We start from the raw sequence: 12,393 nt of genomic DNA on the forward strand, positions 1-12,393 counted from the left end.
CAATTTCTTTGGAGTTCTCGTGGCTGCGTCCCGTTGCCCATTCCAAGGCTCCGTTTTAAAACCGAGGCCTTGGAATTGAGGATCAACAACAGCACTAGCACAATCTCTTGTTTTCTTCTTCATTCCTATTTTCTTTTCAATCTCTCGTTGCCAACATTAGCTCCGGACTTATTAGCATTCGCTTCTCAAAGACAAGTATACTAAGCGAGAAGTGGGAGATGATCGTGAGGTCTCGCGTAGCATATTATCTTTAAAGTAAGCGAAAACAATTTGATTGTGCTTATTTGATGCGTGTGTGTGTGTGTGTATTTAAGTATGCATCGAGCAACACATCCATAACCACAATACGATCACAACACGATAACCACAAATGTGATCTTCGATAGTAATCTGATCTTACCTTGTACATGAGTTTTATTGTGTTTACTAAGTTTTGGGCTTTGATCTCTTTTCAATGATACGTGCGGTTCGACAGAGAACTTGCGACTCAAAACTTCAAGCGTATCTTTGCGAAAATGTTGACCGTGCCTCCTGTTAAGGTAAAAGGTCTCTTGAAAGGCCTGAGATACATCTCCGGCATATTTGGTGAGATTCGACATCCATAAAAAAATGTGCATCTAGATGTACCTTTCTTTTGCAACTCATATATATATGTGAAGCATTAAAGATCTTATCCTTCTCTTTTCTCATGTTGCAGAAAATGAAAAAGAACAAGAGATGGTTATTGGCAACCCAACAGACGTCAAACACGTAGCGCATATCGGATTTGATGGTCCTGTTGTAAATAACCCTGCATGGGTAAATCTAAATCTCTTTAGATTCCTCAATTTCAGTTAATAGTACGTAGTTTGATTTTAATTCATAATATAATTGTTGTTTCCAATCTCGATGTGAATAGATGAATGACCTCCATTCCGCACCGTTGAGCGCGTCGGTTGAACGGGAAAAGCTAGAGGTTGGCTCACCAAAAACCGCATCTCAAGGTCACAAATCTTTTTCCCATTTAGTTTCTCAAATCTAAATTTCAGTTTATTTATTTATTTGTTTACTGTACTCTATATTTACTGGTGGTCATTTGTGCTGCTACTACCATTTTAAAAATGTGACTACTACCATGTTCATCTCTAAATTTGGATTCTCAAAGAAATAAGAATCTAAAATCTTCCTTTTTCTATTGGCTGCAGAGATTCCTCTCGGTAGGATCCCGCCTCCCTCCCCCGCACGTGACGAGCAAGTCATCAAGGCCCCCGACGCACACTGCGCCACTGTGGTTCCTCGAATGCGCCATGGGTTCCACTCCCCCTCCACGTGAGGGCGGGTTCCGTCACTCCCGCAAGACTCCTCTTCCTCTGAGGCGCAGCCGGCTCGAGTCCACCCTCACGTGAGGGCGGGTCCCGGTCACTCCCGCCAAGAACTCTCCTTTCTCTGAGGCAGCCGCGTTCGAGTCCCACTTGCACGTGAGGCGGGTCCCGCCACACTCCGCAAGCACCACTCTGCGCCGGGTCCGGGTTCAACACCCGGATCCCAAACCCCTGGCTCGCGACCCGGAACTGCGTATCTCCAGCTCCACAACAGATCCGAATAACCCTACTGGATCGGACATGTAAATCCCCGCCCGCGACGTCCCCTCCATTCCCAGAACCAAAAAGAAAGAGAGGCGGAGCAAAGCGTCAGATGACGGGTCAACCCGTTCTTCGCACAAATCGAAGAAGTCGCCCTTCTCAGACACAGGTCTGATAGCCCAACCCGTTGAAGTAGAAGAAGAGGCATAAGCGAGCGAGGGTCGACATTCATAACAGGTTTCTTCGGGTCTGGGACAGCCCGTGCTCTTTGTAGTGAATCCAATAGGGTCGGGTTATATTTAAATGGGGTCTGCTTGGAATGGTTCAGTTTTCCTATTTTCGTTCAATTTTCCTATTTTTCTTGTTCTTTTTTGGGTTATAACGTTTTAGAGACTTCGTCTTTGAGAACATGTAAAAGGGAATTGCCCCCCCCACCCACCCACCCCACCCAAATGGTATATAGCTCTAGCTATCTACGTGCTCCACAAATTGTGTTACAGACTTCTATAGGAAACAAGGAAGCTCCGCGGCTCCTCAATGACAGGTAGATTAGCCTGTTAATAATGCAAACTCTGTCCAAGAGACTGACCAATGAAAGAGTATAAACAAACTTAAACCGAGCCACAAGGAGGCAAAAGAGTCGATAATTTGAGCTAAAAGAAATGTCCATAATAATTAAACTTAAAAGAAATGTGATACTTGGAAAATGAAATAAATCAACAAGAATTACCTTCCGAGTATGATACAGAAAATAAAAATCGTTGCTGGAAGTATTTGTTATTCTGAGAATCCGAATCTGCAAAACTTTGGATTTCATTCTCATGTGCCAACATTGTAGCAAACTGTCCATACCCATTGTATTACATTGAGCATACAGCAGAAATGTCTCAGATACTGAAACCCGACAATGAGATGCCTCCTTATGGAAGTATTTTTACAGTATGAACTGTAGATCTGAAACAATAAACAATTCACATAAGATATAAGGATCAACCTGAAACTTCTCACTCGAACGACCGAAGTTTCTTCTCCATTTTGGTAGTTTAATAGTCAGTATTAGCTTGATCCTGATTAACATCAGTATCATACAATTCTATACCTTATTTGGTAGTCAGTGATGCTCTTATAATTTTGGCTGCCGCCAACTTCAATTAGAGGAAGTTAGTGATGCTCTAAGCCTCTTATATATTGATCTATGGCAATGCTCATTTATGTTCAATTCCAACAATTTTCATTGTAAATTGTGCCTGCACAAGCCGAAGGGCCTGTTTTGCAATTTTGAAAATGTAATCGCAGTACTTCCATCATTCGTGGATAAAAGGCAAAAAGGCTTCAACACTAAAGAGTTTATTTTGTTTCTTATCAATAGCATTGAGATAGGGTTTTCAGCATGTTAAGAATCAATGAAAAAAATTAAAAGAAGTTTTTTTTTTAAAATGAACAATCAATCTTTTCCGACTCTGTTGTCTGTGGCAAAATAGTTCCTCCAAGCTACTTACTCTACATTGTAACTTCACTCTTGAGGAAACAAATAGGTAACACAGTTTTAATATTCCCCATATTGAATATGTTTGACCTTTTAAACTGTAGTTTCCCAATTGGAAAGAACATTAAATGGTTTCCCTAACAAAGATATGACAGGGATTCCGTATTCAAATTGTCAATTACCCCTTATGTCTTTACAAGTTGAGAAGAATTCTTGAGGAATTATTTTGATAGGTGCCCCTTTTACCAGTTAACTCAGCCTGTCAGACCTATTTGTATCCCCATCTCTAGCTAGATACCTCACTAGAACAATATCAATATAATGTGGACTAAATCGAATTGTACCAAATTGGTGATTTTTTATGCTTTATTTGTCCATTTTGTAAAAAGAAAGCTTAGGGCTAATAACCATAGGCAATCTTCTTTTGATGGTAAAATAGATAGAAATTTCGATTACATGGATGTGTGAAAGGAAAGTATCATGCTAGTCCCAATTAAGTAAAGGCTTTGATTTTAAAATAACAATTTAATTGACTAAACTTGCACATCGGAAAGCCAAAGCATAGAAGGCGTAAAGCATTTAATCAAGTATTGTCGCAATGTAAAAGTAAGAAAGAGAAGGCAGAAAATCTAACCTCTAAGAAACAGATGACATCTACCAGTTGCAATATAATCAACCAAAGGCCCGTTAGTTCCATAAAATAGCAGTCAAAATTGGCTACTTCGGAGATCGAAACTACTAAAAACTCAAAGAGCCTTCTCTGAGAATTTTGTACTCGATCAACTTCTTACAAAGTTCAGTAGCCTCCTCTACCATTCCAGATGCAGACACGGCCCTGACCAGGGAGTCATAAATTGCTTTACTGGGTTTATTACTACTGGTGACCATCATATCCAAAATTTCAATAGCAGTATCAACCCTCTTTTGCCTGCATAATGCCTGGATAACTAAGCTAAAAGTTATGCCTCGTATTCTGCAATTTCTCTTATACATCTCCTTCAACATATCTACTGCCTCCTCTGCCATATCCTTCTTGCAAAAGCCCATGACTAGTGAACCATAAGTGATGTCATCTGGATGGATACCATCTCTAACCATTTCATCAAATAGAACCGTAGCTCTCATTACTTCTCCCATCTTTGCTAAAGCATCAATCACAGTGTTATAAGTGATTAAAACCAAAGGGAATTTGTTGTTCCTCATGTAATAAAGTAGATTAAGAGCATCCTCTGTCATGTTCTCTTTACACATTGCCCCTAAGAGTGTGTTGTAGGTGACTATGTCAGGTGAACAGCCCTCAGCTACCATCTTATATAAGAAATCAATTGCACGATCCAAAAGTTGGTACTTGCACAAATTATTGATCAAGATATTATATGTAACCACTGTCGGGGAATGGGCTCCTTGACTCATGAGTGAAATAATATCATCGGCTTCAGACCAGTTCCCCTTGCTGCAGACACAATGAAGTAAAGTGTTATATGTGACAGCGTTTGGCTCTAACCCAAGTTCAATGAGGCTCGGAATAACAATAATTGCATCCTCACATTTTCCCTCTTTACAAAGTACATTGATAAGAGAGTTAAAAGTAACAATATCAGGACAGCATCCCTCTAAGGATAAATCTTCCAGAGCCTCCATAGCCCTTTTGATGCCGCAATTCTTGCATACAAGTTCGAGAAGAATAGTGTTAGAGATTACATATGGAGGAAACCCTTTTTTTAACTGGTCTTTCCAAAATCGAACTGCCTCCTCGTATTTTCCCTCATCACAAAATCCCCGAATCATAGTATTAAAAGTAATCACATCTGGAGGGCAACCAGCAAAGCACATGTCCTCTAAAACTTGCATGGCAGGAGTCAGTTGTCCTCTCCTACAAAAACCCCCAATCAACTTATTATAAGTGATCAGATCAGGGACACCTCCCGACATAACCATCACTTTAAGAATGCGGCTGGCTTTCTCCAATTTATCAACATTGATAAGTCCACGAATTAAGTTGATACAGGACAGGGAGTCAGGGACCTGCCCTCGTCTCGCCATGACATCAATCAAATTGGCCGCTTCGACCAACATGCCATTCTCAGCAAACTTGCAGAGGATCTCGTTGTTCGTTTCTTCATCATAGTCAATAAAGTATCCATCCATAGATAAAGCGGACGTATTTACATTTTTGGGCTTCATAGGTTTTGAGTGTCGTGAAGCCGTGGCCTTCTCTGAGTTGCCATTAACTCTCTTTCCATTAAATGCCACATTAGTCAAACTTTTTTGTTGCAAATTACAGCTAGGGTATTCTAGAACTGCAGGTATTCTTGTCTGTGAACTATGACCGGTACAAGGGACCGAGTAACAATGGACACCGCATCGATGGGCAAAAGCCATACCGTGAATCTTCTTTCCCTCAAACTGAAGATCTGCATATTTTGAATTCAGGGAAATAACTAATTAACTTCAATTAGGAGTTTAATCACAAACCTCAAGACATTAATCAATCCTAAAATTCCTCATCCACGTGAAGATGATGGAGGGAAAAGAAACCCCTTTTGTGTGCACCTAGGAATTTGTTAGGAGAATAAAAATAAATAAAATCGAAATAAGCTACAATTCTTGAATTGAATGCTCACGTGTAGAGTAACTCGTTTGAGGATCTCAAGGGGTCAAATCTTAACTTACAAATAAAAACCAAAACGACAGAAATTAGAAAAAAATTATCGAACAAAGGGATTATGCATTAGGTTTAACCGAAAAACAAAAACCTAGCGCAAGAAGAAGATTAAGCTCACAATAGATTTCAGTTGTCGTAAGTAAAATCCTTCTCTTTTCCTTTCTCCTCCGGGGATTTTTTTTTTTTCCCCTTCCTTTTTTTTGCCTTTTTGGGTTCGGCGAAATCGAGGAGACAGGGTTTAGAGAGACGACTAGGGTTTTATCCGCTTTCTTTCTCGTCAGAGAAATGAAACGTCAGCAGCTACTCGGCGGCAGTCACGAAGCGGAGCGAATCCTAATTAGATCTGGGCTTCCTCCATTAGCCACGTCCGATCTCTATTCTTCACAACAACAACAAAAAAAAAAAAAAAGCTTCGTTGGGCCAGTTAGCTGCTGACTTTGGGCGTTTGGTGCTTATCCCGTTGGGCCGGAAGAGGTTTGGACTCGCTTAGTGGCTTCAATTCAGAAAATTATACGGGTCGAAAATCATGTGACTTGTTGGAGGAAAGTTCTGCAGTCGGTGACATACGCCAAAAAACATAGAAAGGCTGCTACTTCCAATTTTAGACTAGTGTGAACATATATTTTTTTTTCGCTACAGTAATTTTGTTTTTTTAACTGCTACAGTTTTTTAGATTTTTTTTTCAATTGCTGCAGTGTCCCGTCTCTGTTATAGTTTTTTTTTTTAAAATCATAATGTCCAGTTTCATGTTTTCTACAGTAATAATACCATAGTAAATATTATTATAGTATTTACTATAGCATAAATAGTGAACCTTGTGTTTTCTCATTTGTATAGAGGAGTAGATTATTGAATGTTTGATGAACGTTGTGAAGGATTACGATTCATTCCTAATATAACACCACCCATATCCCTACTGCTTGTAGTCCCTTCGTTTTTCTTTCTTTTTTTTTCTTTCCTTTTTTTTTCTTTCCTTTTTTCCCCCCCTCCTAACGGATCAAAACTTGCAAATGCAATAGGAATCATTTTTATTTCAAGACCCCACACATTAATTATTAGTGCTTAACAATTAAGAAAGCAACGTTATCGGGCCGACCTGCCAACTGATCAGTCGTCGGTACGTAGCCAAATAGAGCACGTACTACTTTCTGGTGCGCGTCATCTCCCAATGACTGTAGCATCAACAGTAGAGCATTTTCGTTTGTCTCAGAAATTTTGAAGATCGACATGACGCGCACCCTCTACATACAGATTTAGAGCGCAGCTGGCAACCGTCATGGTGATATGCATGCAGGTCCATTATTTAAGTCAATTTCACATACGCATGCGCTTCATCATTTAAGTTGATATGTATATATATAATTGTATACATGCGCGTGCATTTATTACTGGATACACATACACACATCCTTCTACGCCTTGCATATATATTTATTGATCACGTAGACGATAAGTAGTGGGAACGGCACGGAGATGCTCGACCCTGGGCATCGCGATCCCGAACTTCTCCTCCATGTTCAGCTCCGAAGGCGGCGTCCCCCCCGGGAGCTCCCAGTCGAAACAATGCACCAGCTGCGCCAAGATCAACGGCACCACCAACATCCCGAATACCATCCCGGGGCACCCTCTTCGCCCTGACCCGAAGGGAAGCAGCCTGTAATCGTGCCCCGTGACGTCCACGTCGTCGTTTTCGAACCTCTCGGGTACAAACTCCTCCGCGTTGCTCCACAGTTTGGGGTCCCTCGACATGGCCCATATGCATATCATGACGTTCGACCCCGCAGGGATTTTGTAGTTTCCGAGCGTGGACTCCTTTTTGTTGTGATGCAGGAGAAAGGGGATCGGTTGATGGAGCCTGAACGATTCCTTGACGACCATCTGTAGGTAGGTGAGTCTCGAGAGGTCTGATTCTTTTACGCGTCGATTCATACCCACGACGGTCCTGATCTCTTCTCTGAGCTTTTTCATCGTCTCCGGGTGTCTTAGGAGCTCCACAAAGGCCCATTCGATGGCGACTGGTGACGTGTCCAGTGACCCTTCAAATACATCCTAGAATAACAAAGGAATTAATATGTTCGATCAAATTCGATATGTTCGAGTCTAGCTGACAGACACACAAGAAGATATCGATCGGGAATCGCATGTGTTTTCCTTAATTAGTTAATTACCAGGATGATTGCTTTGATGCTAGCTCGATCAAGCCTAATCTCCGAGTCAGGGTCATCCGCCGAATCCAACAACATGTCGACGAAATCGTTCGGCTTCTTTCCACGCTCCCTAAGACTGACATGCTCGTCGATGATCGTCTCTAGGAATTTATCGATTGGTACTTTTACCGCCCTCGTTTGCTTTCTCATCCCTTGGAGGTCGAACATTTTGAACATGGGAAGATAGTCGTTGAGGTTGAATGATCCAAGGATTCTCATCACTTCGCGAATGTGTTCGCTGAATTTCGCCCCGTCCATGCGCTCCTCCATGCATTTTCTACCCATCACGGTTCTGCACACGATGTCCGCTACAAGAGATCTCACCTAAAGTTTTTACGGAGACGATGATGTTAGAAATATTAATTAGGTAAAAAGATTGAATTTAAGGATAGGCGAAATTTTCAACCGAGCAATTAAACATTTCGTTACGATCCGCTGCATGTGAGTGTTACGCTCGTCTTTACCGATGTATCCTCTACGAGTCCTACATTCACAAACTATATATATCACTCGCACACATGTGCAAAGAAAAAGAGTTAAAGGGTAGTCTTAAAAAAATATTTGCGTGGGTCCAAGCTGTCCAGCCTTACTTAAGGCCCATATATAAGAAGTCCATATAAATTAGAATTCTTTTTAGGAGAGGATTTGGATGTTCTAATTAAAATGGAATATGTTTGGAGAATTCTATTCAAGAGAAACGAGGGTTTGATTTTCGGATGAACAGTACTTCTACAGTAACCCGTAAAAACGGGGAGGGAGAAGAAAAGAGGGAGAGAGAGAAGTTCAGATTCCGGATGGCTCGGTTGTCCGATTGTAGTAATTCAAAAGTCGTTGTCTTTAGAACGATGACGCCGTCAAGGGTACGGTGCTGATTTTTCCGCGGGAGTTGGAGATTTTTGATGAGACGGTTTTTAGGGTTTGGTACCCTAGAGGTAACAGTGTATCTTGATCTTGTGATTTAATACTCAAGTTCAGGTGTAACTTGGAGGGATTGTACTCTTGATTCATAGTGGAATATTTTTTTCTCTAGATTGCCCGGCCCCGTGGACGTAGAAACGATTTGCCGAATCACGTTAAATCTTGGTGTTTGTCGTTATTCGTTCAGTGTTTAATTCTGCAGATTAATCTTCATAAAATCCCCAACAAAAATAACCCGATGAATTTCTTCATCCCGCTAGGCCGCTTAAAAAAACACTTCCCAACCTCCCCCCTCAAAAAAAAAAGGGAAAAATGCTTCCAGCCCCCAAAACTAATGAAAACAAGCTTCCCCCTCCCAAGACTTTTTCAACGTGTGTTTTACCCCCAAAAGTAAACTCTGTGTTCTCTGAGCCCCCAAAACACAAAACCCAAGAAATTAAGATACGTGAAGACCATAATACCCTCCATTGTCACATCCTCCTTCCTCTCCAAACCTAACCACCGCAACCTCCTCTCTTTCTCCTCCTTCCATGGCCTCAAGCTCATCTCCGCCTTCAAAACCCAATCTTTCTCCTCCCTATCATTGTCATCCTCCGCCCCCAAATCTCCACATCCTACGACCTCTCCTCCATCTGCTTCCGCCCCATCAAAGAATCCATCGTCTCCCGCGAGATGACCCGCCGCTACATGTCCGACATAATCACCTACGCTAACACCGTCGGCGGCGGCGGCGGTGGCGGTGGCGGCGAATCCGTCGGCCTCTCCTGCGCCTACGAGCTCTCCAAGAACCCCGACATCAACGTCGCCATCATCGAGCAGTCCGTCTCCCCGGCATTGACGATCTGATTTCTTCCTCCATCTAGAGAGCGTCGAGTTTGTACAGAAAGTGAAGCGTATCGCTGACAAATACTGGGATCTCTACTCTCAGGAACGCGATCTCCCTGGACATTTACTTAGCTATCCCATTGGAGTAAGCAGTGAAGGAGTTGTTACAGAGCTCCCAAGGACGGAGTTTTTCCCCGATACAAAGGCTCGTGTTATTTGAACCAAGTCTGATTACATGCCCCCCATCCTCACCACTTAGGTAGCATTTGTCTTGTTTCTTTGCTTCAGGTTGTTTTTACTAAATAATAGTGTTATTGTATGTGGGAATAAAAAAAGAGTATCTTTGATTGTGGGTTGTAGTTTGTTGTTGGTGTTCTTTGATGGATGCGAATTAATTTATGCGTGTGTGAGGTTTTAGTATTGAGATATGTTTTCCTTTATGGCATAAATAGAATCTATGTTAAGCCTGAAGTTTGATTATTTGTCTCCTATTGTGTTTTGTTAAGGTTTGTCGTCGGTTGTTAAGATTAGTGGTCGGTTGTTAAGGTTACGGATTTGTTGTTAAGGTTACGTGTTTGTTGTTAAGGTTACACGTTGGGATTTATATGTATATATATTTTGGTTGTTAAGATTACACTTTTGTTGTTAAGGTTACGCGTTTGTTGTCAAGGTTACGGGTTTGTTGTCAAGGTTAATTTCACAACTAATTAGAATATTCGTTGTTAAGGATAATGATTGGTTGTTAATGTTACGCATTTGTTGTCAATGTTACGGGCTTGTTGTCAAGGTTAATTTCACAACTAATTAGAATATTCGTTGTTAAGGATAAGGGTTGGTTGTTAAGGTTACGCGTTTGTTGTCAAGGTTACGGGTTTGTTGTCAAGGTTAATTTCACAACTAATTAGAATATTTGTTGTTAAGGATAAGGGTTGGTTGTTAAGGTTACGCGTTTGTTGTCAATGTTACGGGTTTGTTGTCAAGGTTAATTTCACAACTAATTAGAATATTCGTTGTTAAGAATAATGGTTGGTTGTTAAGGTTATGCGTTTGTTGTCAAGGTTACGGGTTTGTTGTTAAGGTTAATTTTACAACTAATTAGAATATTCGTTGTTAAGGTTACGCGTTTGTTGTCAAGGTTACGGGTTTGTTGTCAAGGTTACGCGTTTGTTGTTAATGTTACATGTTTATTGTGAAATTAACCTTGACAATCAACCCGTAACCTTGACAACCAAACCCGTAACATTAACAACAAACCCGTAATCTAAACAACAAACACGTAACCTTGGCAACAAGGCTCTTAGGCTCTTAGCAATAAGGTTACCCGTAACCCGGAATAAGGTTTGTAGAATATCGTAGCCATCATCAGTTCCATGCAAAAATTTCTTAACAATCAACCCGTAACCATAACAAGCAACCCGTAACCTTAACAACCAACACGTAACCTTAACAAGCAACACGTAACCTTAACAAGCGACGCGTAACCTTCACAACCAACGCGTAAATCACTTGGCTTTTGAAAATCTCATTAAAAGTGAAATATTATTATAATTTCCCTAAAAATTAAAAGTGAAATATTCATTTTCTAAAAATATATTGTTATATATGTTTCCGAATCTTACAAAAAATCAGTAAGAAAAAAGAAAATTACCAACAATTAACCCTTCAAAAAACAAAAAAAACAAGATTAAAATCACTAACAGGACCCACTTCCTTCTTCCACCTCCTCAATTAACCCTTCAAAAAATAAAAAAAATATTAAAATCACTAACATGACCCACTTCCTTCTTGCACCTCCTCAATCTCAAAACGAACCGAGGAAGCCACGAAATCACAGCAAGTGCCCACCACCTAAAACAAAATCCAGGTTTTGAAAATCCGACGCACATGCACCACGACCGCCGCCGTAAACTTCGTCATCCTCCTCTTGCTCATCACCTCCTCCTGCTCATCCTCGCCGTCACCGGCGTCTCTCCACGTGTCACGTTCCCGGCCATCCGCGTGGAGCTCAACATGACCCTCGACCTCCTCATCAAAAACCCTAACTATGCTTCGTTCTCTCCAGCTTTACTATGGTGGGGCCCAGGTTGGGGAGGCTGATGTGGATCCTGGGAGGATACCGGTGCGCGGGGCGATGCTCGTGACGGCGAGGTTGACGGCAGAGGGGGCAATCTCATCGCGGAGGTGGGGACCCTGCTGAGGGACATGATGACGGCCGCCATCGGGGAAAGGGACGGAGGAACCCTTTCAAATCATCACAGATAAAGAAAGAAAAAGAGAGAGAAAGGGTATTATGGTCTTCAAATTTTAATACTCTTGGTCTTTGTGTTTTGGGGGCTCAGTGCATATTTGTTACGAATTTGGGGGTTTTGAGAGCGTTGAAAAAGTCTTGGGAGGGGGAAGTTTGTTTTCATTAGTTTTGGGGGCTGGAAGCATTTTTCCCAAAAAAAAATCACCGTTTAATCCTTTTTATTAAAAAAATCTCCAACAAATTAATTTCAGAACAAAATGGCAACACGTTTCGGTCAAATTGGAAACGAACCTTGTTGGTGACATCAACAACTTGTCGGTCAGCGCATGCAATCTTCAAACCCTCGACGAACCTCCCAATCTCTTCGCTCCTGACGGATTCGTACGCGTCCAGCTTGCTATGGTTCATGAGATGATTAACGCACAGTTTCCTCGCGTGCCGCCAGTACGCGCCGTACTCGGTGAAAGCAATAGCCCTGAGCC

At 41.5% G+C, this 12,393-nt stretch overlaps 3 protein-coding genes across 3 annotated transcripts; 1 reads left to right on the plus strand and 2 right to left on the minus strand.

The window, feature by feature from the left end:
- LOC109826942 (CRIB domain-containing protein RIC7-like) lies at positions 7-1,312 on the plus strand. The gene is made up of 5 exons (XM_020393952.1): positions 7-255; positions 468-585; positions 698-798; positions 899-983; positions 1,185-1,312. Exons 2-5 carry the CDS (start codon positions 516-518, stop codon positions 1,310-1,312), a joined length of 384 nt encoding a protein of 127 aa, XP_020249541.1. The 5' UTR covers positions 7-255; positions 468-515.
- On the minus strand, positions 2,120-6,048 carry LOC109825855 (pentatricopeptide repeat-containing protein At1g08610-like). The gene is made up of 3 exons (XM_020392759.1): positions 5,832-6,048; positions 3,683-5,462; positions 2,120-2,516 (listed from the first exon to the last, which is right to left on the minus strand). The coding sequence occupies exon 2, from the start codon at positions 5,428-5,430 to the stop codon at positions 3,787-3,789; it is 1,644 nt and encodes a 547-aa protein (XP_020248348.1). The 5' UTR covers positions 5,431-5,462; positions 5,832-6,048; the 3' UTR covers positions 2,120-2,516; positions 3,683-3,786.
- Positions 7,083-12,379, minus strand: LOC109826237 (cytochrome P450 CYP736A12-like). The gene is made up of 3 exons (XM_020393249.1): positions 12,203-12,379; positions 7,882-8,244; positions 7,083-7,762 (listed from the first exon to the last, which is right to left on the minus strand). The coding sequence occupies exons 1-3, from the start codon at positions 12,317-12,319 to the stop codon at positions 7,145-7,147; spliced, it is 1,098 nt and encodes a 365-aa protein (XP_020248838.1). The 5' UTR covers positions 12,320-12,379; the 3' UTR covers positions 7,083-7,144.

The sequence above is a fragment of the Asparagus officinalis genome, chromosome 10, assembly GCF_001876935.1.
Source record: "Asparagus officinalis chromosome 10, Aspof.V1, whole genome shotgun sequence".
In the NCBI taxonomy this organism is placed as follows: Eukaryota; Viridiplantae; Streptophyta; class Magnoliopsida; order Asparagales; family Asparagaceae; genus Asparagus; species Asparagus officinalis.

Excerpts from the sequence above, each read along its gene's own strand:
- LOC109825855 (XM_020392759.1), bottom strand. The coding sequence starts at position 5,430 with ATGGCTTTTGCCCATCGATGCGGTGTCCATTGTTACTCGGTCCCTTGT.
- LOC109826237 (XM_020393249.1), bottom strand. The coding sequence starts at position 12,319 with ATGAACCATAGCAAGCTGGACGCGTACGAATCCGTCAGGAGCGAAGAG. Across the intron at positions 8,245-12,202 it reads TTGTTGATGTCACCAACAAG|GTGAGATCTCTTGTAGCGGA; the intron begins GTTCGTTTCCAA and ends TAAAAACTTTAG. Across the intron at positions 7,763-7,881 it reads GCATCAAAGCAATCATCCTG|GATGTATTTGAAGGGTCACT; the intron begins GTAATTAACTAA and ends TTGTTATTCTAG.
- LOC109826942 (XM_020393952.1), top strand. The coding sequence starts at position 516 with ATGTTGACCGTGCCTCCTGTTAAGGTAAAAGGTCTCTTGAAAGGCCTG. Across the intron at positions 586-697 it reads ATACATCTCCGGCATATTTG|AAAATGAAAAAGAACAAGAG; the intron begins GTGAGATTCGAC and ends CTCATGTTGCAG. Across the intron at positions 984-1,184 it reads ACCAAAAACCGCATCTCAAG|AGATTCCTCTCGGTAGGATC; the intron begins GTCACAAATCTT and ends TATTGGCTGCAG.